Raw genomic sequence first — 27,180 nt, 5'->3', positions numbered from 1 at the left:
AATACTAATTTTATACGTTTAACTAAATTATTTACCAGCACAAAAATTAAGAAATTGCAGGTACATTTTTCTGATAAATAACAGTATTTTTTAATCTCTAACATTTTAAATCAATTCATAGAAAAATATAAACTTCAATGCCAAGGCTCGTCCTTTTCGCACACACCGCGGCCACCGACGGGTGAGTAAAAAAATTGACTATAATTTCTCTCTGAAATCTGGCCTAAAATAAATGTAATTATAATGAAATTGTAATCATATAAATATTTAAAAACTATTTGTTATTTGTAGGTGCAAACCAATCCACGAAAATGCAGATTTTTGTGAAAACGTTGACTGGTAAAACTATAACCCTTGAGGTACGTGTTAATGGAGTCTACCGCCATGCCTTTTTTCTCGGCGGTGAACGTATAGTTTAGTCAGCATGTTGTATACATTGTGACTCTCTAAGCAGCCAGCCGGTGCTGCCTAGCTATAGGTAGGCCTAGCAAGATAATGCCTAGGCCTAGTAGTAATTAAAGTGAATTGCCTGCAATGATGTTTTCTTAGGACACCTTTGAAAAAGATGAAACTAATTTTATTATTTTACTGAGCAAATGCAATCTTCACTTTATCTTTTATTTTAAATTTTCTTCTGGTTTTTGTTTTTTATGAAAGAAGTGTATATTTTATGCGATGTTTATAATATAAATCTTGAAATACTTTTTCTTTTATTACTCAGGTGGAACCCAGTGATACTATAGAAAATGTAAAAGCCAAAATCCAAGATAAAGAAGGTATAAATTAATGGTTTAGTTTCTTATTTTCTGATCAATTTCATTGTGTAGATAACTTTTTTTTATATAATTGTTGCAATGATGCTTTCTTAGGACACCTTTGAAAAAGAATGAAACTACCATTTTTATTAACTGAGCAACAAAATAAATAAAAAATAAACATAAATCTTGTTTAACAGCGTTAAAATGAGTATCAGAGCTAATTTGTTATCATTTTATTCCCCAGGTATTCCACCAGATCAACAGAGGTTGATCTTTGCTGGAAAGCAACTTGAGGACGGACGTACACTCTCGGATTACAACATCCAGAAAGAATCAACTTTACATTTAGTGTTGCGTCTGCGAGGTGGTGCCAAGAAACGAAAGAAGAAGACTTACACCACCCCAAAAAAGAACAAACACAAGAAGAAGAAGGTTAAGCTTGCAGTATTGAAATTCTACAAAGTAAGATATGTTGCTGCTAGGGTAACAAATGTATTGGTTCCTACTTGGACGCAAGAAAAGGAGATAAGCGCGCTGCAAACAATTTGACCAATCGAGGGGGTGGATCCATCCTCCTAATTGCTTCTTGTGATTTGTCGACTTGCTTTGAGCCTACGTCGTTGCGTCCATGTGGGAACCACGCTTAATCTGGGACATCTATCATAAAGTTGTTGCACAGAATTTACAACTTCCAACAAGCCTTAAAGTTCAAAGTACTGTAGTACTACAGGCTATGTTCAGAGGAGAACAACTTCAAACCACCCTACTTATAAATAATTAAAAAAACATTATTTTACTTAAATTATATCCAGGGATGTAGGTAAACAAATCCAGGTGTGGGTGAGAACAAAATTAAACCATACTTTCGGGTAGAAAAAAAATTAAACCCTACTTTCAGGTAACTAGATTTGTAGGTGGGTGAAAGGTCTTAAAATAAAGTTCAGGCTGGAAGGAAAACTTTAAATGTAGGTGTTCCCAGGACTACATTCACCCATCCAGCACAATAAACATCAGTGTCCATCAAGCTATCTGCTAAAAATGATCAATTATTAAAGTTGCAATGATGTTTTCTTAGGACACCTTTGAATACAAAGTGAAACTAAACAAGAATTCTGAGCAACCACATCATACATGAAATGTCTACACTTTGTCTAGTTTGACAAAAAACAGTGTGATGTGCCCAAATATGGTATTGATATGGCATCATTATGTCCATATATGGGCACATTGTTTTGTCACAAGTTTGATAGTGTAGACAGAGCTATAGTCCTAAATAATTTTATGTTTCCAAGAAACTTAAAATATAGATCTACATATTTTCATTGCAATTAATTCATTTATATTTCACCGATTTTTTTTCTTACATTCTTTCACTAATTTCATCTTGCAGGTTGATGAAAATGGCAAGATTACTCGTCTTCGACGTGAATGTCCGAGCGAAGAATGTGGTGCCGGCGTCTTCATGGCTTCCCATTTTGACAGGCAATACTGCGGCAAATGTTGTCTGACATACGTGTACAACAACCCTAAGGACGAATAAAATCTCCCTTTATCTTTGTGAAGATATGTAAATTGAATTGATTATCGATTAAAAAAGGAATACACAAAAAAAAGCTTTTGTCTATTATTTTTTGTAAAAGTGTACCGAGTGTAATTGAATCGGCATAACATAACCTAGATGTTTTTGTTGTCCTATTACCAATAAGTTATTAAAAAAAAAATTATACTTACTCATATTTGTACTGTACCTACTAATTTTGGGATGAGGCTATTGGCATTCATTATTCCTGGCATGGTTAATCATGTGTCTAATGCAAAGAAAACTGTGCTGATAGAACACTTTATCAGATGCACAGGCAACCTTGCTGTTGTCACCATATTTTATTGTACTGCCAAACAAATACAGAATCCAATTCTAATACATTACTGATTTTAACAACTGATGACGTCCAAAGATGAGAAAGAGATGACAGTAGTACAAAACAACATTGCATATAAATGTGTTTTGAACTAGTGACCTGTGACCAATAATTCACACAACCTCCCTCTTTTTCAAACCAGCTGTCCAAATCCTGCATTGTCAACTAAAATGTCCTTTTTTGCACTCCAGCCAGGAGGCATTTGGCACTCACATGGGCCGATGTCGGCCAGGCCTGACGTTGCTTGTTGCGCTCACAAAATAATTAATACACATTGAAAATATTTGAAGAGAAACCATTTGGATAAATATGGCCTTACTTTCCTGACACAATTTTACTTGAAATTTCCTTCGCAACATTTGTAAATTAATGACAAGAATGTAATAATAAAACATGGTAACAAACTGAGACTCTATCCACTGTTTGCATTATAAAATCTTATAACAAATTTATTAATTCATCAGAATCCTAATTCCCAGTTAATTTTCTGGGGTATATGAGATACTTCATAGCATATAATCACATCTCCATTAACACACTCTATATTTTCCTTGAAAGACAGTCCGCATTCCATGTCCTTTTTCACAGACTTGACGTCATCTTTATGGTGTTTCAGCGATGTTACTTGCCCTAAAGAAAATAAAACCAATGGATGTTTACATCTAAAATGTGGATATTTGCTCTGTCTTTTGAAGAATGCAAGAGAGATGTATTAACCTTGTAGTCAAGCTAATATTAAGTATCACATATTGTATGGTTGGTTGGGGCTTACAGTCAAGAAGTCAGTATAATAAATAAAACACCTGAAACACTACTACTATATTCTATATTGCACTATACTGTACCTTCATAAACTGTTTCTTGATTTCGGACAACTTTGAATTGCTGTCCAATTTTTAGACTGCCTTTATTAACCCTACAGCCCGCTACATGTACCTTACGTTTGCCTACCGATATTGTGAATGGTTGTAACACTGTGGCTTCACCTAGTAACAAAAGACAGAATTTATTATACATTTTGATGGTTCCATGAAAACGTACAGCTAAACAAAACCCATCACTGTGAACTACACACCTGCACAGGGTTGCACCAAAGGGCCCATAAGCAGGCTTAGTTATTTACCTGTGTAAGCTGGTTTCATGCCCACAGTTATTTCTAACTTTGCTTTATAAAAATGATTGAATCAGATGTGTGTAAAGTGTCCATTATGGGGTTTCAGTGGTATAGGCTGGCTCCCTTTAAAACCTAAACCAGTAATTATACTTACCTAGCACCGATACTTCTTCAACTGGAGGCAATCTTTCATTTAATTCTTCCTTTAAATCATCAATTAATTTATAAATAATAGAATGTTTTTGAATTGTTACACCAAGTTTATTTGCTAATGTTTCTGCACTACTGCTGACAACCACATTGAAGGCAACAACAATGCCATCAAACGTGTTGGCAATTTCCACGTCTTTATCAGACACTACACCAACACCACAGTGTAGTACGTCCAATGTGCATTGATCTGAATCATAGGTTGCCATGGCATCCAATATGGCTTCCACCGATCCATCAACATCGCCTAAAACAAAACAAAAATTACAATAACACTACAATATGAAAATTCAAGTTGTAAGTTTTGATAAAGGAGGAGAGATCGCAGTGGTTTTCTTTCTTGTTGAGCTATTTGTACACAACATAGTGTTGGGAAGTGCAACCTCTACAATTATGGATAATTGTTGTACGCATATCAAAATCAAATCTAATCTATTTTGCCCTCCTTTTATAATACAGTAGATATAATTTAATCTATTTTTCGTTATGTTCCGTAAACTACTAAAATTAAAAGAAACTGCTGGTCTTATTTTTTCACCTTTTAAAACAATGTTTAATTCAGGATGATCGCTTTTTACGTTTTCTTTACCAAGCTTCATTTGTTCAGCTGCTTTTCGCATACGGATCTCTTTCCACGTCAACAGGCTGTTTACTTTCCTCTTCTCTGTATGCGCCTTATGTTGCTCTTGCGCTTTTTTCTCAATGACAACAGCATCTTGTTTTAACCGTTCCTCCTTTTCATGTTGCATTCTCCAATCAATAACCTCTCGTGCTCGTTTCTGTAAATTAATAATAGATCAATCATTACCTCCGCCAGAATGATTGTTTGCGAATGGATAAAGACATAAAGTTCAAAAGTTCAAATAAACAAACAATCAAAAGTAAAACTTCTCAAAAAACGATTACGTCAATTGTTATCAGAGGTTGTTTTTAATCATCTCATCAACCTGCTATAAATTCACATATATTTACCTCAGATTCAACCTCCAGTATAAGCTCCCCAGCTGCTGGAATTTCCTTCCAACCTGCAACTTCTACCGGCGTGCTAGGGGGTGCTTCACCAATCTGTTGATTGTGTTCATTATAGAGGTTGCGGACCCTGCACATAGATTTCCCTGCAACCAGTATGCAACCCTTTTTTAGTGTTCCTCTTTCAACAATAATAGTTGCAACAGGGCTGCAATATGAAAACAATGTTTTTAATAGTAACAATAACAAATCAACTGGAATTCTCTTAAACTATGTACTAACTTCACTTACCCTTTCCCTCTATCAACTTTGGATTCAATGACATTTGCTTCAACTAAACCAGTTACATCTGCCTTTAATTCCATCACCTCTGCCTGGGCTACGATTGATTCTCCTAATATATCAATATTTGTTCCCTTTAATTTGAAAGAAAGAAATATTTGAAAAAAAAAAAACACTTTTGGACTTTTTGTATTTTTGAACACAACTTTAAGTAATTTTCGAGGCATGACATAATATTATTATTGAATAGTGGAGGAAATAAATGAGACTATTTCGTCAATGATTTAAACAACTTTTACTTAATCAGTAATATAAATAATTTAGACAAATATGACAGCACTTCTGTGGCCTTTAAAACATAAACAATGTTGTTGTCAATGCTTTCTTTTTTAGTAATAGTATATTTTGTAATTAAATAAATGTTTTAAGAAAGCACCTTAAGTGCGGATATTTCAACAGCTTGAACTTCTCCTCCAAAGTCTTCCAATTGTATTCCATGACCAAGAAGCTCACGTTTTGCTTGCTCCTATGAAAGTAATGTGTGTAAAAGTTTAATTTACTTATGTTTAAAGACTTTTATATTTTAAGTACCTTAAATAACAAGAAGATAATTGTTCTTAAATTGGGTGGGAATTTATTTTCCCATAATCATGCTAAATTCTTTATTTTTTTAGGTTTATTTTCAGTGTTTATTTTGGAGTTTTGTAATGTAATGTAAAATAGATGACTCACAGAACTGAACAAACTTTAAGTGAGAGGAAAAGCTCTGGTGTTTTTATTTTTATTAAGTAAACAAGCAACTTGAATAGTATTTCTGACAATATCTTTTCCACTCTTCAAATAACAGTTTTAACATATGTATACAGTGGGGTGGATGGAGGTCACAGTAAGTTCATTGAACTTTAAGTCGTGACCCCCATTTCTGTATAACAATGATACAGAGTAGACTAAAATTTATACATAAAAATCAAGTAGATCATAATTATCATTATAATGTTTATTCATTCCAGATTTTGGAACGACTCCAAGTTAGATGAAATAATCAATTTATTATATACAATCAATCAATACATCTATTAATACTGTAAAAAGTGTTTCACTTTCTGTTAATAAAGTCTGTACCTATGTTTACATTAATTCATCGTTAACAGAATAATTGTTTTTCCTCTCAAAGTGGGCCAAAGGGAACTTTCTCATTGAAAAACCATGTCTATGTATTAGACATTCTCTATTTCTTGTTTATATTTCATAAAATTCCAATTCATTTTTAGCATATTCAAGCATCTAAACTTTCACTAAAGCTCTGTCTACACAATGAAACTAGTTTGACAAAAAATGTTTGATGTGCCAAATATGGCACTGATATGCCCAAATATGGTAGTGATATGACATCATCATGTCCATATATGGGCACATCACATTTTTTTAAAGTTTGACAGTGTAGACAGGTGTTAAATGGTTCCTTATTATTATCGTACTGGCGCAGGTATAAGCTCATTTTGCAAGAAAATAGATCAAAAGTATAAGGTAATGGTTTATACCCAGTATGGTATTATTACCTTGGTAGCATACTAACATCTTTATTGATTGAAGGAAATTAACGTGTACTTACTGGGTCAGCGACAGGCTTGTCACATTTGTTAATTGCCACAATCAGCGGAACTAATAATACATAAAATATAAAAACAAGTTAAAAAGTAAACCGCTCCAAAAATTCAAAGTCAACTACAGTATTTAAGCTAAAGTGACATAATGTAGGCATCAAAGTGACATAATGTAGGCATCAAAGTGACATAATGTAGGCATCAAAATGACATAATGTAGGCATCAAAGTGACATAATGTAGGCATCAAAGTGACATAATGTAGGCATCAAAGTGACATAATGTAGGCATCAAAGTGACATAATGTAGGCATCAAAGTGACATAACGTAGGCATCAAAGTGACATAACGTCACAGTCATCAAAGTGACATAACGTCACAGTCATCAAAGTGACATAATGTAGGCATCAAAGTGACATAATGTAGGCATCAAAGTGACATAATGTAGGCATCAAAGTGACATAATGTAGGCATCAAAGTGACATAATGTAGGCATCAAAGTGATATCAAAACTTAATGATTAATTTCAATTAGTTATAGATAATTAGTGATTTTATTATTAATCTTAATTATGTTTACATTTTAGTTATAGATAATCAATTTACCTCCAGCTTGTTCAGCAAACTTTATAGACTCCCTCGTCTGTTCCATAACACCATCGTCAGCAGCAACGACAAGGATGACGATGTCAGTCACATGTGCTCCTCGTGACCTCATCGCTGAGAATGCGGCGTGACCTGGCGTATCCAGAAATGTAATCTTCTGGTTATCTTTCAAAGATACTAATGGAAAAAGAAAAATTACGCTTTGATCATGGTACTCTAAAAGGCTCTGGAACCGCACATTATATGAAATAAACTTTTGGGAGTATAAGGAATTTTCTCTTGGGTACAAATTTAACTTCTTTTTCACATAATACAGTACCATGGGTCCCCGGGTCAAACATTTGTGACAATTCTTGTTCCATTATTGTTTTCCATGATACTTTTATGTGAGTGAAATCCAGAATAAATTGAATTGAAAAATAACAAGAAATATTTCTTACAAAAAATGCTGTTTGCTTATTGACGCAACAGTTTTAAAGATATATTGTCCCTCTGGAAAATACTTTTTTATTTCAAATTTGTTTTTGAATGTGTCATTTTATTGTCACATAATAGTTATTTTACCTGAAAAAAATCTAATTTATAGCAAAAAATACTTAAATTGTCTGTCAGACAATGGTTTTTGAGTTATAATTAAATGTTTCTTCTCTCTTTTTATACGTGAATAAATATTATTTTTTTGTTACAGAAGTGAATAACTTTGATATGAAACACAGACTCAATTTATGTCACTTTAGTTTATTTTATTGCTAAGGTCAAGTCTGGGGGTCATTTCATTATGCCTAGATACTTCAATTGTGAAGTATCCTATTACAAACAAAAACTTTAATGGACTGTTTTGATAATAATTCAATGATTATCTGACAGCGAATTACAGTATATCATGGGACTCATAAATACCAGAAATGCTTTGGGATTTGTCGTTCAACCGTTAGAATTTTGGGTCCAGCAGCTGGGACCTATAAATTATAATCGAGTTTCCATTTTAGCAAAAACGTCAGTCTCTAATACTATAACTGCTGCTTGCTTTCAGTTAATAAATGAGTCATCTCTTGTGACGTAGCAGGCTAGAGCAGCAGCGTGAAAATCATATTAATTATGGAAAATAGAAAAGACAATTGTAATGCTATAATTTTTGTTTCTTTATTAGAGCATTGTCATAAAAAAATATTTTTATTTATATTTAGCAAACTATGTGCACACTGTAAAAAAAGTATAAGTTTAAAAAAAAAAACATAGCCTACCAGAAAATGCACCAATGTGTTGGGTGATACCACCAGCTTCACCTGCCGCTACGGATGTCTTTCTCAAATAATCTAGCAGGGTGGTTTTACCATGGTCTACATGACCCATAATGGTAACTACCGGTGGTCTTGGTTTAAGCACAGCAGGATCGCATGGTGGTCTACCAACAATTAACAAAATCAATATTTTTAGTACTGTAGTTTAATAAAGGGTTATTGGAGTTTACAGTAATTGTATATTCTGGATGGGCTGGATGAGCTGGTCACAGAGCGGATTAATGAGGAGCAATAGCAGGCCCCTGGTTTAGCACTCGTAAGGGGCTTTCCACCCCTGGGCAATTGCGTTGAGGCTGCTCATGCTTGAAGGCTTTAGGGCCCATGACAGAAGTGACTATCGGCAATACAATTTCTGATTAATCAAAAAAAGTAGAAAAACTATATAATGAAGATATATCAGGAATATTATTTTTTAAATTAAGAGGGTTGAAAAGTTTAACGATCAAAATAACATGTAGTCTTGAAAGTAGATTTCAAGAAAAGTTAAAATCATACCGTCGTACAGCATCAAGACTTTTCTTTTCAACTTGTGATGTTTCTTCACGTTTAAATGTGTACACCATGTTAGATTTCTTAATAATATCTCTGATAACATCAAAATCCAAAACTGTAAGAGGACAATTTAACAATTCTATTTGATATGGTTTACTCTTTTTTATATATATATATAAATATATATTTCAAAATATCAATTATTTATATTAAATTATATTTTTTATAATAAATTACATTATAATAACAAAGTAAGAGGACGTAAAATGTTTATATAGGAATCTTACTGGTATCAGGCTTGAATCTATTTAGATTTGATGTTACCTCCATTGCATCATAAACATGATCTGAAAAAGAATAAAATTACATTTTTTATATTTATTATCATATATCAAGCATCCTTTCTCTAAAACTGTCTACACTATCAAACTAGTTTGACAAAAAAAGTGTGATGTGCCCAAATATGGTAGTGATATGCCCAAACATGGTAGTGATATGACATCATCATTTCCATATATGTGCACATCACATCTTTTTGTCACACAAAGTTTGATAGTGTAGACAGAGCTTTACACTCAATTCCAGGAATACATCTCCCAAGTTTGTTCACACTCCTCCAGCTAATTCATGTACTGAGTTCGTTCTTACTGACTCTGTTTACACACCTTAGCACTACACTGTACCATTTATCAAAAACATACCTCTTTTAACTCCCATTGCATCTGCAAGACTGGACACTGTCATTGCCTTCTCAACATCTACAATTTTCTTCCCTTTTCCTTCGCCAAATTTACTTGGATCCAACTTTTTCTTCTTCTTTTTGGTTGTAGATGCTAACGTTTTGCAACTCCTTCTCGTCAAATTTAAAGAAATATCTGAAAATGCATATTTCTTTTGACAATTTTGACAGAGTACACTCATATGTCTGTGAGTGTGAGTATATTTTGAGTGTACTAAATATCCTTGTGTCCATTTTCTTGCAAGTTTAGCAGCTGATAATGAGCTGCTAGGCCTATATAATCTACATTGGATACTTTGTTTATACAGATAGGAAGACAGCTTACATGATGACATCTTGGTTAATTTTTATGGCTTTCTGTAATAGAAAATAAAAAGATAAATATAAATTTGTAGTAAAGTTGGCAATTTGATAAACATGTACATGATTGTGGTGGATTACTGTAGTAATAGTATCCCACCTAAAATTGTAAAGTAACAGAACAGGACAATAATACATTTTACTTTAAATTTTGCACAGCAGGGTACCGAGAATGTTTGAGTGGAGTAAACTGGTTTTAGGCCTTCTAGGTAGGCCTACTAGCCTCTAGCTAGGCATATATAAGCATAATCATTATGCTTATATATGCCTAGCTAAATCTAGGCTCTACTCTATCTAGAGTAGTACACTAGGCTAGAGGGCCTAGAGGGCTAGGCCTAGTAGGCCTAGCATAGACTAGTAGTAGGCTAGGCTACTAGCCGCCTAGCTAGGCCTAGGAGCCTAGGAGATATTTTTTTATGGCAACATTTTATTCTACAAATACTGAGAACAAACCTTCATTAATCCAGCTAAATATATAAATAAAGTATTCAGGCAGGTCGTGAATCATCATCTAGGCCAGCTAGCTCGAGAGCTAATTTCCCATGCTCGACGATCGACCGCGCTCATATTCACTATCACCTGCAAGCGTCACCTACGTTATAAAGCGTCAACTGCTGCTTCAGAAATAAATTTTACCGTAAATATCACCAATGAACAACAACCGTAAATTCAAATCTTGTTTTTTTTTAATTCATTCATTTCATTTAATTCATAACTCTAATAATACAGGTATGTTTGATGACAGATTAGTATTCCAGAGGGTAGTTGACGCTACTTTAAGGTTTGTTGACGCCTAATTGTGAGACCGCACAAAATCATCTGAGTGTAAAGAGCGCCACAATCAAAACATCGAATATATAGATGCTGTAAACTTCCATTAAAAATCATGTTTAAACAACATTTAGGCCAATGAATTGTTTATTGTGTAAGAACAGACATTGGGCAAACAAATGGATAATTTAGATTTGCCACAAAAGATTTTGATAAGTGTCAAAAAAGGTAATAATACCTAATAGGCTAGGCCTACCTTACTTTGTTGGTACTGTAGAGTAGGCGGGACGATTAGTTCCCCTTAATAGTTAGAGAGAGGCTAGCCTACATACAAGTGGGGGGGGGGGGGGGTCTAGACTAAAATATAGGCGAATGATGAGTCGAGTATGAGCGTGGAGTATGTTGTGCCATAATGCGCGATTTGCACAGTTTGAATTTTTGCAACTGATAATTTGAATAAAATTAAAGGATATTCATTCAAATAATAAATATTATTTATTATGGATAGGCTTAGCGCAAGGAGTTTGATACACCAACAAAGCTTCGTCGTTCATTTTTCTAAATTTTAAATAAAAAAGAATATGTTTTGTCAGCTGATTGGATAACCTATATTTATTAATTACTTGGCCAATATCAATTTTTTAAATTTTTCCTTAATTAATGGTTAAATATTTAATTTATTAGGTGATCTATTTATTTAATATCTTCTAAAGCTGGATTAAAGACATTACCATCGGTCCTCTGTCTTTCAAAACCTGACCTGGAAAGAGCTACTGGTCTGAGCCCACGTGAGGTTAATATCCTTGTACAGGTCATCTCTGAGGCAGCTTACCAAACACCAGTAACAACAGGTCAGTTTCACAACAGTCAAATTAGTCTTTACCACATGACTGAGTATGTTCCAGGAGTCTGGTCCTTGATGTGAAAGTTTGAGAAAATAATTAGAAGAGACTATACTCTCAGGTATAATTCAGCATCATGTCTGAAAGTAAACATCAATTTGGGGGTAGAGGGATTATAATCAGAGGCAGCAGGGAACATATATTCATACACATTCATATGGTACCAAGGAAATGCATACAACACTAAGAGCAGCATAGCACAGTCGGCTGAAGTGGTGGAGATGTAGTCGCTGTGTTCTGCGCTGAACCATAAAGACCATAGGTTCCCCTTTGGTCCACGGTTCAAATCCCATCGCCGCTCTCTCCGTGTGTTCCAACTTGCGCAGGTTGGAATACAATACATGTAGATAGCGCACCGTCTTTTGGATGAGACGTTAAGCCGTTGGTGTGCAACATGGCTCACACTCTTCGAAAAAGAGCCCAATTCAACACCAGAAGTAGCCCACTGGAAACAAGTCTACAGACTTTAATAATGAGCTGTCTGTCTTTGGTGTGTAACACTAAAAATAACAACATACCCTGACCTTGACATTATAATAATAATGCAATTCAGTATGAATTCTACTCCAATGACAGAATAAATAAAAAGTGAAAGTACTAGAGGCACATTGACTTGTACAAGATTTACAATAGATAGGATGAGTACTTGGAAGCACTTTTTAATTTTTTTCTCACAATCATAATAGTTTCCTATATCATCCAGGGATGTTAAACCAGGAATTAAAACTAAAATTGTTTTGTTGATATATCATTGTATATTATTTGATGTTTATTAATTATCACAATCTTTGTATGTGCATGTTTGAGTGTGTTATGAATGGCCTCATGATCATTTCTAAAATCAGTTACTGTTAGTGAATTAATTTTTACTTGGTATAAATTAATTGTTGTCAAGTATAGTACTTGCCTTTATTCCCTTGTTTTAAGTTATCATTCTGAATTTTTGTGCGTTTGTATTGTATATTGGTGATATCACAAAAGCTTGTTATTATTGTATTTTGCTCAGTTCCTCATGAGTGCTTAATTTATTATTTTTTTAAAAGTGTTAAATATAAAACGTGAAGAATGTAATGCATCTATGATAGTCCAGAAACTGAGTCTAGGTTGCCCACATCTTGATGCTTTTCTACAAGGAGGGATCCTCTCGCAGGGTATCACTGAAATAGCAGGAGAAAGCGCATCAGGAAAGACCCAGTTATGTATTCAGCTCTGTCTAACGGTTCAGTGCCCAAAATCTATGGGTGGTTTAGAAGGAGGTATACCATATTCATTTTGTAACTTAATACTGTACTTATTCTTTTATGTATTGGGATGGTTAGTCTTGGCACTTAACCAACTATAAAGAATTGTTTAAAAAGTAAAATTGATATACCATCATCAAACCAGATAGTACCCCCAGCCTAACCTAGGCCTAGCTCAGTTTAATTCATATAGCTTTATCATGAATGTAGGAGCTGTCTACATTTGCACAGAGGATGCTTTCCCAAGTAAACGATTACATCAAATGATTCAAATGTTCAACCACAAAGTTGGCAGTGAAATGGCATCCAAGCTTAAGTTAGGAGATCACATCTATGTTGAGCACATATCAGAATCGGTAAGAACATTTCGTTAATCTAGTCTCATTCTCACAGAACTTATTTCATTCAAACTTAAATGGAGCAGTCGGTGAAAAAGGGTTCAGTCTGATTAAAAACGCTTTTCTTCACAGTGAAATTGCCTAAACTAGAATATATCGGTTAGTTTTAATGACTGAAATTAGATCAGGAAGAATGACCAGGCTGTGAAGCAACTAACTTGAAGAGAGCCGGAGTAGCTCCCACTATCATTACTCTAGCTCTCAGTTTGTTTGACTGTGCCCAGTTTATTCAGGTGCGAGCAAGCGGAACCACTCTTCATTTGACCAATTAATGATGATTAAAACTAAATATGCTCTATTTCAGTAAACAAAATGACAACTATTTTAGTAAACAAAACAACAGCATTTATCCCCCTTTCCACACAACTCTTATATAATTTATAACAATAACAATTTTGATTAATTGTATTTATATGATTTAGGACCAACTATGGCATTGTATCACCAAGCGTATTCCAATTCTTCTAAGCCGTGGCCTCATCAAATTAGTCGTGATTGACTCAATAGCTGCAATATTCCGATGCGAGTACGACTCAAATGAAGTTGCCCAGCGTGCAAAGCATATCCAGTCTGTTGGAGCTAAACTTAACTGGCTTAGTTTACAACATGATGTTCCAGTTGTTTGTGTTAATCAGGTATTGTCTATAAATATTTAAAGATGCTGTTTCATCACACTAATTAGGTCTTGGCAGTTTATTTGTACATAAATGTGCTTGCCTCTGCCTGCGTGAAATCAAACCTACGATGTTTGTAGCACTGTTGCGTCGTCGGTTCCCACTTGTGATTACGCAATACAGCACTTTGAGTTGATACAGCACTGCGATGCGTTACTTTGTTGTGGTATAGAAATCAATAGAATGTTATGTGCTACAGTGTCGTCAGAGCATAATACTCTACTCTAAATTGCATTTATCTTCATTTTATTTTTCCATTGTTTTTCTTAGGTAACAGCAAACATGAAACGTTCATCCAATGTTTTTGAGCCTTCAGTACTTCCGGCACTTGGACTAACATGGGCAAATTTTGTGAAGGTTCGTTTAATGATTTCACGCACCAATTACAGACTGAACGTAGATACGCAGTCTGACTCTGAGAAGCGTAGACCAGAACTTAACCCAACAGAGAGTGTTGTACGTTGTATGGAGGTAATTTTCTCTCCTCATCTACCAAATAATAAATGTTACTTTGTTGTTGAAAAAACGGGGGTTGTTGGCCTAACATAAGGTGTTTCAATTAATTTGTTCAGAATGTTCATTGAATATCTAACCACAGAGTGTATGCAATTTGTAATTTGTTTATTCAAAATGTTCATTAAACATCTAACCACAGAGTCACCATGTTTAAAATGTATGCAATTTGTAATTTAATAGTTGATCAATGTTTACTCCTATTGTGTTCACTTGCATCATTTTCTTTTTCTCTTTTGTGATGTAAACTTCCACTTTTATTTGTTCCTTATCACAAATACATATTAATAGATGTTTGTTAATAACTCTCTTTCCATATTACTCTGTTTTCATTATTTTCTTGAAAGTAAAAATGCATATATTAGCAAATTTTCAAATGTAGACAATATCTTTACAGTATAGTATATACATTGGTATATTATAACATGGTAAAATAAAATAGCTCACCAGGAGGAACACCATGAATAAATAGTAAAACAATATTTTATATATGAATGTATGTACAGTATCAAATTCTGTATTAAACACAGTGTCACATCGTGTATCACACGTGACACATGTATTATGTTTAGGTTAGGTTTGTGGCCTATGATACAGTACTGGCGTCACATGTGTTACACACTGTATGTTACACTGTATTATAGAATACACCTATGATAATGGACAAACTATAGATACAGTACTGAGAATTGACTATTGTGTTTGTAAAAAGTAATATTCTTGAAAGGTCAAGACTGTAAGGAAAATTAGGAGGTTTCCTTTTTAATGAAAACCATTTTGATGTGTTTTCCATTATCGTGTTTTTTTTATGTTTTTTATTTTTAATCTTAAGAGCTTTGTCTGTGTACAAACAACAAGTGTACAATATTTGATGCTGTGCAAGCAGCGCATTCATTCATTCAAAACGTTGTTTGGATTGCAAGGGATTTTCCCTTTACAAAAGTAAACAATGGTGCTATTGTTGAAATGAAAACATAAAACGTTATTGTTATATATCTGGAGAAACTATAATAGAAAGAGGTGTGAACTCATAACAATAGTTTTTTGTTGTTGTATCATGTTCCTCTATGGTTGTATGAAGTACTGCTATACTATTACAAGCCATTTAGCTTATTGTTTATATGATTTTCAAGAGGAACTAAAAATGAATATAATATCACAATACTGTAAAAAATAAAGAAGAAATATAGTCCAGTGTCAATATTGTGCAATAAACTACAAAATAAAGAACTTACAATTAAAATATTTTGATTTGTTTTTATCTTTAAAAACCTACATACTAAATACAGCTTATTATTATGTATTTATTTATTTTTAAAATGATATGATTATATAAAACGTGCACCATTACAAACATAGAACTACTTTAAACCAACTCCATTAAACACGTTCTATTTAACGTTAAATTGTGACGTTGTTAATAATTGAATATGATTATAAACGTTGTATTAACGCTTATCCCCGTGAGTACGTTGTATCGAGGATACATATTTAAATTAACTTCATTTATTCAAATATCGAAGAATGATCAGTTCTATTTGGAACTGGATAGGCTACCCTCAGTAAAGATGGTAATAAATAAATAAATAAATAAATAAATAAACAATAATATAAATAAAAGTAAAATAGGACCAACATGCATAAATTATATACAGTCAGACGGTAACATGATATAACAACAATATATTTGAAGAGGAAATTGCAAAGCAGGAAAAATATAAATTAAGTGCCTTAAAGAATGCAGCCCTTAACGTAAGCTACAATGAAGGATTAGAAAAAAGTAGTGTTATAATATAATAACAATAAACAAATAGTATGCGAGTGAATTGTTTTTTCTATTTACTATGGTATATATGAATATATGAATGTATTGTCAATTCTTATGATTTGAATGTATGTTAGTTGGGTGGAGATTTAGATCGTTTGCAGTAATATTGTGTTCGATATCGAGGATAGATATCGACACTGTCGTCGTCGATTCAACTTGGTCGTATTACTTTCATTTACAATGTTTTCTTTTATTCACTTCCTTGTTTCACTTTTGTATTGGTAGAAATGAACTCACACTTTACTTAGTTGTTACTAAGTAAGAACATAATGCACTGCGTACTTACGCTTACCATACACCGAGTATAACTATACGTGACCTGTCTTAATAAAACCCTGAATACCGTTGGCTTTGATTTTATGGCGTTCTTTCGAGGAGTAGCGTGTATTATTATATTTGTTACTTTTATATACTCCTGCAAACCTGAACTTGTCATCACCCCATGGTATTCGGTGGCAAAAGCTGGGGAAGACTTTAGCGTGACGTGTACAGTGGAGAATGAAGTTGATACATTTTCTTATCAGTGGTTGCGTGATGATAAATATAACCACCAGAGAAGAACACCAATTAGAAATGGAATGAGCAGTCGTATACATACGATATTCAACGAAACCTCCGATACATTGACTTTGCTGTTTAGTCCTGTCAGACTTCAAGATACTGGAAGATACAGTTGTGAAGCAAATGGTATCGAACGTTACTTTCTTGAAAGTGCCGAAGTAAAAGTTTTTGAATGCGAGCAATCAAAATTGAATTTTGCTGTCGGAGAAAACATCACACTTGGTTGTTCAGCTTCAGTAGGACTCTGGGAGGACTATCCGAGATGGGAAGGTGTTGTATATCCTAATATTACAATCCGAAATGATAATGATTCTGTCATCAGCTCACAGCTTCAATTCGTCGCAAATGCACAGTTGAATGGAACCGAGGTACGCTGCGTTGCACGTACGCACGAGAACACCGTTAGTGGGTGCAAATTCGAATTAAATATATCACCACCTATGGACGTGTTTATAGACATAAAGTTTCTAGCAAATGGAACATATCTATTAGAATGCAACAGTCAAGATGACAACCAGTTTGATTTGGTCTATAAATGGAGTTCTAACGTATCTTCAGTGTTTACTGGTGAACCAAGCGAGCCAACAGTTTTAATACCAGCCGACACTCTATCCACTGCAGTACTTGTAACTTGTTTTGTTCAAGGGAATCTTAACGACGGTGAAATGTCTGTATTGTTGGACAAGAAAGGATATAGCCCTACTGAGTACGCTATGTCGACCATCTCTGCTGGTTTGAATACCATCGATTATATTATTCCAGAAAGTAATAAATCATCATCTCCGGTATTTAATACCACTGAAATAATCTTGTTTTGTTTACTAGCTACAACTTGTGTAATGCTCGTCATTCTTATAGTCAGAATGGTACGAACCAAACGTCTTCGAAAACAAGATCTTCCTGATTTGGCAGACAATACAAGACCTCCTGATGATGTTCCTCCAACGTATTTACCTATGACAGGAAGTCCGTTCTGTGCGTCCTCTCAGTCGCCATCTGCTTGTTCGTCTTGTAGACCTACTTCCTCGAATGTCAGGGAATCGTGTCAAAATGCAAATGATACGCCTAATACATCCCTAGAGTGGTCTCCCCTACATGGTAGATCACCTAGTGTCAATATTTCTTTTGAAGAAGGCCCAGATCAGCGATACCAGTCGTCTTACCGTGTCGATAATTCCTTGACAGATTCAAATGTCCGAACAAACATCTACCAAACGTCCTTAGCCTCTGTATCTTCACGTTCCTTTCAGAGTAATAGTCTACCAGCCGGCTACGTGACCTCTCAATCATGTCGATCCATGTCTAGACGTCATCCAATTTCCACTAATGTCTGTCAGGATGAGTCGCCTTACCTAGAGGAGTACATATATCACAGCATTGAAGGCGCAGCGGCCCATGAGAATCCTTACGAGTTCCAGATTATGAATCTATAGGCTAGTGCATCATATTGTTCTTCGAGAGCAAAGACATCATGCAACATGATGTCAAGAAATGGAGATGAGCCGGAAACTTTGCCAAAGCTAACGGCAACAGATGGATAAAACTTACCACGGAATAGACTCCAAGGAACACACGAACGAACTTCCAGATGGAGAGATGAGATTGTAGCATCCGCTGGCATGTCCTGCATGAGGACTGCACAGGGCAGAAAATGATGGGTCCAGCTTAGCGAAGCCTTCACACTGCAGTGGGTTGATAATAGCTGAAATTATGATGATAGGCCTAATCATATGGTTTTGTACTTTTGTATAAATTAAACGTTTACACTATATACTTTGTAAGTAAGTATTATATTATCGTATCATCAGATTTGGCTAACTTTATTATCGTACTATCAGATTTGGCTAACTTTATATTATCGTATCATCAGATTTGGCTAACTTTATATTATCGTATCATCAGATTTGGCTAACTTTATATTATCGTATCATCAGATTTGGCTAACTTTATATTATTGTATCATCAGATATGGCTAACTTTATTATCGTATCATCAGATTTGGCTAACTTTATATCATTGTATCATCATATTTGGCTAACTTTACATTATCGTAACATCAGATTTGGCTAACTTTATATTATCGTATCATCAGAGATGGCTAACTTTATATTATCGTACTATCATATTTTGCTAACTTTATATTATCGTACTATCATATCAATTGTACAATTCACATTCATATTTAGGGGTTGTTAAAACACAAACTTCTAATTACGATTCTTGAACAGTTGTTATTATACTTTTACTTATTATATATTTTAATTATTTGTTACATTGTAAACTGTTTAAAAATAAATGTGAATGTAATTGTATTGTTTAATAATGCATAATTGACGTCCCATAGCAATTAAAAATGTATATACTTCATTGGTTAATTTATCAAACAAGTTGTGAATTATAAACATCAGAGAAAATGAATATTCCAGGGACAATATCATTTATTGATAAACTCATATAATAAGTATTTTTAAATCCTATATTGTATATCAGTAGTGAGCATTGCACTCCTTGACTAACAACGTAGAGTTTCGTTTTAAATTTAAAAAAAAAACTCGTATTTTTCTTCTTCAATTTTATGGCGGTCTTCCAAGGAGTGTGTATTATTTTATTTGTTACTTTTAAACCTGAACTTGTCTTCTCTCGCAAAGTATTCGCAAGGGAAGGAAATCGTCTTAATCTAACGTGTACAGGGGGTATAAATAGCAAGCTTTCATTTTGGAAGCGTGGAAATTATAGAATTAGTAATGGACAAAACAACCGTATAAAAATAACTTCACGTCAACTTACATCGACTTTGATATTCAGTCCAATCAAACTTCAAGATAATGGAAGATACATTTGTTCCACACCTGTAGGAATCCATACTTCTGCGCCTGCCTTGGAGGAGAGACGAGAATATTTTGATGTAGAAGTTGATATGAAATTTACATGCGACATGTAAGCTAGGCCTATTCACCTTATGGCTGCGTTTTTTTGCCGTGCACATTATTCACAAATGTGGGGTAGGCTAGCTACGCTGCGTTGCATATACGCCTGTGAACGTCGTTGACGAGTGCACATTTGAATTTACCACCTTCACATTAATTATGGACGTTTTCTTTTATGGACATAAAGTTACTAAATATATACATTAGAATGCACAATCCAAGATGACAACCAGTTTGATTTCAAGGTCTATACATGCCCCATGGATTCCAATGTATTTACTGAAGAACTGACAGTTGTAATATCGGGCACGACACTCTGTATTGTTGGACAAGTATTATAGAACAACTCACTCAGTATACGCTATATGTCCACCATCTCTGTCAATCGTATTATATAGGATGGCCATGTATCAACACAACATTTAAAGAAGTATTATTGCACTCGTATAATATTAATAATGATTATTTTTTAACTTACTGAAAACTTATAAGAATTAAATTTAATTTAAAGGAGGATAGAACAAATATTTTGGTTTTTGTTAGTAGAGGCACTTGATGTAGGTATGTATTATTTGTTTTAATTGAAATTACTGTCAACCAACATGTCTTTGAAGAAAATATTTTGTTGAACAATTGTTTTCTAATTGTAAAATCATACCACAGAATGCTTATTTTAACGGCCGTTAGTTTTAAGTATTTGAGAATATTATTCCTAAAATGTGTAATTTTGAAATAACATATTATTTTGCTCCGTAAAACTTAAGTTGAAAGCTACTTTAATTTTGTTATCTTTTTTTATTCAATGTTTCATAAACAACAATTACAGATTGAATCTCTAAGCATTTTCTACATTTTTTTCATCCTCTTTAATATTAATAATAATTTTAATATTTTGGCCTATACGTAGTACCCAATGTTTTCTTAATGTATATATTTGTTTTGTCTACTACACTTTAAAAAATATATGTTTACATTATTTTCTGCATAAAGCTACGTTAATGAATAGACTACTGTGTATTGGATAATGTTTTTTATTACAAATGTCTTTGCCATGCGCAGTGGTACGACATGCGCATGGCTTTGACTTAACTCTGACGTTTTGTCATAACTCCGGTCTACTTCTTGAATTTGATTGGCTAGTGATACGTAATTAATCACCGAGCCGTTTGTTTATTGTTGGAAAATTATGGGAAGTGCTCAAGAGACATTATTTACCATAAGGTGGTTACTACTTGTTCTTTCTGTTTCGTTTACGGTTGTATATGAGGTTCTTTTCTGTAAGAAGGATATTCAAGATATTCCCTTTAATTCTTAGAATAACTCCGTATCGAATGCTGTTATTCTTATTTCATTATAATGTGTCTATGTACTACTAGACCTATACGTGTTTTTCAGTAAAGGGTTTAAACTATAAACATTATGTTTCCATATTTGGCGTTGTTTTATGTTTTCAGGCAATAAAAGTTGAAAACAAAGTTGTATTGTTAAATAACCATATTATAGATCGTTGGCATTACAAATTAAACTCCACTGCAGTGTATGTCTTTCTACTATCTGTGATTTTTTTATATGTAATTTATGTGCATTTCGACTAAATGTTTTTATTTTTCTATTATTATGTTTTGGTTATATCTAACGTTATGTATTGTATATACAGTATAAACTTTATTTTGACACAAGGCTGATGCACAGTACAGCTCGTTCAATCAACAGTGATTGTTTTTATACAAGTTCGTGATATTAACAAATAATAAATACAAAAAAAGTCAGAATCCCTTCCATCTGACACCTCTATTTAGGGGACACCATACCGTTACTTCCCTGGGATTCTACTGTAGTACGTAATACATTTTAAATAATAAAAAAAAATAAAATTTATTTTTGACGATATATAAAACGGATGTTTTTTATCCAATAATTGTTTTTTAAAAAACCGATACTGAATTCCTTCATAGAAATCTATTTCTAGGTAGGTGTGGTTTCCTGTTAAACCACAATCCAAACAATCAGTTAATTTTGAATGATATAAACGTTAAAAAATGGATTGTTTTTATTTATCTATCAATATTTTTTTTAAAGCATAAAGCCGGTTTTGTCTATTTTTACAGAAATCTATTAAAATAAAGATGGAGTTTCTCGTCATTAAACACCACTTCCCAAATTACTAAATAGACGACAACAACAAAGGTTCGTTTTGTTTAAACGGGTTCCTTTACATAGTAGAATAAAATAGATCTCAAACTGGTACAATTATTAATATGAACAAACTAGTTAAATCTTTCGGATGATTTTTTAAAAACAAAATGAATATCATCTTATTTAAAGCTTGGTTCCTAATACGACGCAACGACAGTGATTCGACCAATCGCAAGCCATGGATTATTCGATCTGTCGCTTGTGATTGATCAACTCGCTCGCGTTGCGTCTAAATGGTGGAATTAAGCTTTACATGAAATTTGATCAAAACAACATCTCAAATAAATTGATTTGTTATTATTTTTGTTAAGAAAAAAAAATGAAGGAAACAATATTCAAACGGATCATATTATGCCTATAAATTCTTAGGAATACATTTAAAACTAGTAGTATTGCAGTTTTTATTTCGTAGGTAATATGAAATTGTGGTTACACATCCTTGTTTCAATTTTGTTTATGTTATATAAGCGATTACCGCAATTAAAATTAAATCAGTCTTAATCGAATTGTTTGGAACATCGCAGTTTTACGTACAGAATTCATCTTACTAACATCAAGTCAATATTTTCCTTCAACATCATGGTGGTCTTTCCAAGAATATGTATCGTTATACTTGTTACTTTGATATATTCCTGCAAACCTGAACTTGTCATCACCCCATGGTATTCGGTGGCAAAAGCTGGGGAAGACTTTAGCGTGACGTGTACAACAGAAAATGAAGTTGAAACATTTGCTTATCGGTGGTTGCGTGATGATAAACAGGACCCCAACAGAAGAATACCAATTAAAAATGAACATAACAGTCGTATACAAACAACATACAACCAAACCTCCGATACATTGACTTTGCTGTTTAGTCCTGTCAGACTTCAAGATACTGGAAGATACAGTTGTGAAGCAAATGGTATAAAACGTTACTTTCTTGAAAGTGCCGAAGTAAAAGTTTTTGAATGCGAGCAATCAAAATTGAATTTTGTTGCCGGAGAAAACATCACACTTGGTTGTTCAGCTTCAGTAGGACTCTGGGAGGACTATCCGAGATGGGAAGGTGTTGTATATCCTAATATTACAATCGATTATGATTATGATTCTGTCAACAGCTCACAGCTTCAATTCATCGCAAATTCACAGTTGAATGGAACCGAGGTACGCTGCGTTGCACGTACACCCGAGAACACCGTTAGTGAGTGCAAATTCGATTTAAATATAGGCCTATCACCACCTATGAACGTGTCTATAGACATAAACTTGTTAACAAATGGAACATTTCTATTAGAATGCAACATTCAAGATGACAACCAGTTTGATTTGGTCTATAAATGGAGTTCTAACGTATCTTCAGTGTTTACTGGTGAACCAAGTGAGCCGACAGTTTTAATACCAGCCGACACTCTATCCACTGCAGTACTTGCAACTTGTTTTGTTCAGGGGAATCTTAACGACGGTGAAATGTCTGTATTGTTGGACAAGGAAGGATATTATAAAACAACGTACCTGGTTAGCCCTACTGAGTACGCTATGTCGACCACCTCTGCTGGTTTGAATTCCGTCGATTATATTATTCCAGAAAGTAAAAAATCATCTCCAGTATTTAATACCACTGAAATAATCTTGTTTTGTTTATTAGCTACAACTTGTGTAATGCTCGTCATTCTTATAGTCAGACTGGTACGAACCAAACGTCTTCGAAAACAAGATCTTCGTGGTTTGGCAGACAATAACCCTCATGATGTTCCTCCACAGTATATACCTATGACAATAACTTCGTTCGATACGTCCAACAAAACGCTAGCGCCTTGTGATGGTTCGTCTTGTAATGTCAATGACAGACCTAATTTCTGGCTGGGAGGGTCTCTCCTTCGTAACGATGAATCCTGTGCCTATAGTTCCATTGGAGGGTGCCTAGATCAGAGATATTACCAGCCGTCTTGCCGTGATACTTCCTTAACTGATTCGAAGATTCCACAGAACGACCACCAAACGTCATGTTCCTTTCATAATAGTCTGCCGGCCGGTTGCGTGACCTCTGAAACATGTCAATCGTCGGTGCTTCAATGCAATCCTGTCTGTCGTGATGAGTCACCTTACCTACAGGAATACATATATTACAGCATTGAAGATGCAGCAATTGACAAGAACCATTATGAGCGTCAGATAAGAAGACAATCATGTAAGTAGGCCTACAATTAGATGTAAAGTTTCGGCTCCACTATCTTATAGCGATTCCAACAACCTATACTCAGGCCCCTAGCCAGGTGGGTTTTATGGCCCCCCCCCCCCCCCCACCACACCCATTGTACAGCGAATCCATGTAAAAGGTCAAACATTTAATACCTGATTCTCTATTCCATTCTAGAGACAAGACATCACTGGCTGTTTCCAGGCATATAAAAATATAACCTAAACCCTTCAGATTTGGTATCACTATCAGGGACAGCTCAAATGGAAAAGAGAAGGGGATTGGGGGGAACTTTCCCATAAACCTCTTTTAAACTTCCAAAGACATGGGGCGGATATGAACATCTGAATAAAAGCCATCCAGGTTTGTAAACGGGAACAGTATCAGTAGTAATAGTGCAACAATTAACAACAGTGAATAGTATGTATGAATTAAACTAAATTCAAATGATTTGAAATGTAAATAATTGTTTTAATTCTTATGCCAGGCAATGTATAATAATTATTTGAATATATGTTTCGTATTCTGCTTATTACTATGCTATGTATTGTAAAGCGCTTAGAACAATTTTTCTTGAAAAGGCGTTTTTAAATGTATTATTATTTTTATTATTAAAATAAATTATTACATTGTTTCTCATTTTTTAAATACCGAGTATTTATTCAAATTAAGTTCACTTTGTTAGTTACAGTAAATACAAAATGTAAATTCTAAATGGACTATCAAAGTACAAATAGGCCTACAGGACTATCAAAGTACTGTACAAATACAGGACTATCAAAGTACTGTACAAATACAGGACTATCAAAGTACTGTACAAATACAGGACTATCAAAGTACTGTACAAATAAAATAGCTAAGATGCAGGCTCATTCATCAACAATTTCAAATCAAATAAATATACAACAATATATGAATACATAAAATAAAGATGAAAAGGAAACACATAAAAACTCAAAAGAGCTTGATAAGTTGTGTCCCTCTACGTGTCCCTAACTAGCCTAAAAACTAATACTTAAATAATGATAGAAGCTAAATCCTGCAACAAGTATTATTTTTTAAATTATTTGTAAAATGATAATAAATGTTCTTTAAACAATGATTTCAATATATTTAATGATTTGGTACTTTGTAGTTCGTAATTCAATATTATCACTGGGCGGTATAGAATTGTATAGAATTCTATGTTATACAGTTTATATTTTGATGAATTTAATTTTATATATTTATACTTTTTATATTTGAATGTAAATTTGGCGCAACTTAGTTTGTTTCTGCAATGTATTTTATTTTGAATAAACCACCATTGAATTGAATTAGAATGCATATGTTGAGAGGGAGGTAAATATAGGTGGGATACAAATACATAAAATAAACTATAGGGCCTAAACCCAAACTGAATAGAAAATGCTATAATTTGATATTAGGGAGAATTGTGAAATGTTTACAACATTAGGGAGATATTTCCCTATATAGATTAATTTAAATAAATATGCGTATAAGTTTATACAGTATGTTATTGTTTCTGACTAATGTATATAACTAGTTATTTTGTGTGGTTTTTTTTCTTTTCTTTTTTATCTATCTGTTTAAAATTTAATCTTTGTCTTTGGCATGTCTCCCACAATCATTATGCTTCCTTTAAACTTCGTTTATTTTTTTACCTTATTCTTGTTTAACTGTCTTTTTTAAGTTAATAAATTTCACTTTGAATTGAATTTGTAGTCCATGTCAACGTTTAATTATTTGTTCAACAATTGTTTATTACGTAACTGAATTAAAGTATTGTACTTATTTGGTCTAATAATTGTTAAAATTTTTTAAACAGTAATTGTTTTTTTAACTGATAAACGTTGGTAAACGGTTTGTGGTTCAACATGAATCTCCTTAAAAGGAAGTAAGTTGAGAACATTCGGAATAATAATTATCAAGTTATTCAAAGAAAAGATGATGACCCTATTCTAAGGAATATATGTCAAGTATTAGTAGACCTGCCTACTTCCTTGTAAGGATTGCTATCTACTTCTGTTATAAATTGAAGGATAAATCGATAATAAACAAACTACTCAACCTTTGAATCATTAGTCTCTGTTACTCCGCTAGCGATTTACATAAGTTCTCCTTATGTGAAAGATAGCCGAACTCCTAAATATAACTATACCCTCTAAATAATCTCTCTATCACTATAAAGTAAAGATTCGAACCCCATACATCGACATGTAAAGTCCATAGTCTAATCCACTCGAATCAGGCGGCTCGACAGAAATCGTTTGCATTAGCGAATTGTAGTTAGCTCAATTCTTACGTCACACCTTATGGATATGACCAAGGGTTACATTACAATTAAATTTAACTCTTCCCTGATATGACTAATCAATATTCATGTTTATTTTGTGACGTTTCATGAGGGGTCCCCCAACTTATGTACGAAAAGAAATACCGCACCCCGCTACATCAGCAGTTGGACACAACTTACATGTGTTTGTTAAAAATGTCATTTTAGTGTTACATACAAATTATTCACTTTGACCAAAAATTGGTTCGAAAAAAATATTTATTTACCTGAAAACAGTTTATAGCAACAACAACAAGAATTGTCTGGCAGGCAATAGGGTTTTGTTTGTTTATATTGTCTTTTT

The 27,180-nt window shown here is 33.7% G+C and overlaps 4 protein-coding genes and 3 non-coding genes across 7 annotated transcripts in view; 5 read left to right on the top strand and 2 right to left on the bottom strand.

Annotated features, from left to right (window-relative positions):
• LOC144851927 (ATP-dependent RNA helicase TDRD9-like) overlaps positions 1 to 27,180 on the bottom strand; it is an 88,498-nt gene that overhangs the window by 30,783 nt on the left and 30,535 nt on the right. The gene's annotated exons all lie outside the window — the stretch shown is intronic.
• Positions 122 to 2,354, top strand: LOC144851935 (ubiquitin-ribosomal protein eS31 fusion protein). Its single transcript, XM_078709605.1, has 5 exons — positions 122 to 181; positions 292 to 359; positions 722 to 776; positions 1,003 to 1,220; positions 2,149 to 2,354. Exons 2-5 carry the CDS (start codon positions 312 to 314, stop codon positions 2,296 to 2,298), a joined length of 471 nt encoding a protein of 156 aa, XP_078565731.1. The 5' UTR covers positions 122 to 181; positions 292 to 311; the 3' UTR covers positions 2,299 to 2,354.
• LOC144853055 (small nucleolar RNA SNORD58) lies at positions 530 to 597 on the top strand. The gene has a single exon (XR_013614373.1). It is a non-coding gene; the product is annotated as a small nucleolar RNA SNORD58 (small nucleolar RNA).
• Positions 850 to 917, top strand: LOC144853054 (small nucleolar RNA SNORD58). Its single transcript, XR_013614372.1, has one exon. It is a non-coding gene; the product is annotated as a small nucleolar RNA SNORD58 (small nucleolar RNA).
• Positions 1,814 to 1,879, top strand: LOC144853053 (small nucleolar RNA SNORD58). The gene has a single exon (XR_013614371.1). It is a non-coding gene; the product is annotated as a small nucleolar RNA SNORD58 (small nucleolar RNA).
• On the bottom strand, positions 2,552 to 11,023 carry LOC144851930 (translation initiation factor IF-2, mitochondrial-like). Its single transcript, XM_078709596.1, has 14 exons — positions 10,805 to 11,023; positions 9,954 to 10,348; positions 9,540 to 9,599; positions 9,256 to 9,367; positions 8,704 to 8,864; positions 7,460 to 7,636; positions 6,865 to 6,914; positions 5,689 to 5,778; positions 5,262 to 5,386; positions 4,974 to 5,178; positions 4,540 to 4,780; positions 3,946 to 4,248; positions 3,523 to 3,663; positions 2,552 to 3,307 (listed from the first exon to the last, which is right to left on the bottom strand). The coding sequence occupies exons 2-14, from the start codon at positions 10,324 to 10,326 to the stop codon at positions 3,138 to 3,140; spliced, it is 2,208 nt and encodes a 735-aa protein (XP_078565722.1). The 5' UTR covers positions 10,327 to 10,348; positions 10,805 to 11,023; the 3' UTR covers positions 2,552 to 3,137.
• LOC144851975 (DNA repair protein XRCC3-like) lies at positions 11,186 to 16,063 on the top strand. Its single transcript, XM_078709652.1, has 6 exons — positions 11,186 to 11,350; positions 11,836 to 11,973; positions 13,068 to 13,280; positions 13,476 to 13,621; positions 14,086 to 14,298; positions 14,608 to 16,063. Exons 1-6 carry the CDS (start codon positions 11,302 to 11,304, stop codon positions 14,884 to 14,886), a joined length of 1,038 nt encoding a protein of 345 aa, XP_078565778.1. The 5' UTR covers positions 11,186 to 11,301; the 3' UTR covers positions 14,887 to 16,063.

The sequence above is a fragment of the Antedon bifida genome, chromosome 9 (genome assembly GCF_963402885.1).
Source record: "Antedon bifida chromosome 9, ecAntBifi1.1, whole genome shotgun sequence".
Taxonomy (NCBI): domain Eukaryota; kingdom Metazoa; phylum Echinodermata; class Crinoidea; order Comatulida; family Antedonidae; genus Antedon; species Antedon bifida.
Note: the sequence above shows the minus strand (reverse complement) of the source record. Positions and strands in the feature narration are given on the sequence as shown.

Excerpts from the sequence above, each read along its gene's own strand:
- LOC144851935 (XM_078709605.1), top strand. The coding sequence starts at position 312 with ATGCAGATTTTTGTGAAAACGTTGACTGGTAAAACTATAACCCTTGAG. Across the intron at positions 360-721 it reads GTAAAACTATAACCCTTGAG|GTGGAACCCAGTGATACTAT; the intron begins GTACGTGTTAAT and ends TTTATTACTCAG. Across the intron at positions 777-1,002 it reads CAAAATCCAAGATAAAGAAG|GTATTCCACCAGATCAACAG; the intron begins GTATAAATTAAT and ends TTTATTCCCCAG.
- LOC144851930 (XM_078709596.1), bottom strand. The coding sequence starts at position 10,326 with ATGTCATCATGTAAGCTGTCTTCCTATCTGTATAAACAAAGTATCCAA. Across the intron at positions 8,865-9,255 it reads AGTCTTGATGCTGTACGACG|ACCACCATGCGATCCTGCTG; the intron begins GTATGATTTTAA and ends AATTGTTGGTAG. Across the intron at positions 4,249-4,539 it reads ATTAAACATTGTTTTAAAAG|GCGATGTTGATGGATCGGTG; the intron begins GTGAAAAAATAA and ends GTTTTGTTTTAG.
- LOC144851975 (XM_078709652.1), top strand. The coding sequence starts at position 11,302 with ATGGATAATTTAGATTTGCCACAAAAGATTTTGATAAGTGTCAAAAAA. Across the intron at positions 13,281-13,475 it reads TATGGGTGGTTTAGAAGGAG|GAGCTGTCTACATTTGCACA; the intron begins GTATACCATATT and ends TCATGAATGTAG. Across the intron at positions 13,622-14,085 it reads TTGAGCACATATCAGAATCG|GACCAACTATGGCATTGTAT; the intron begins GTAAGAACATTT and ends TATATGATTTAG.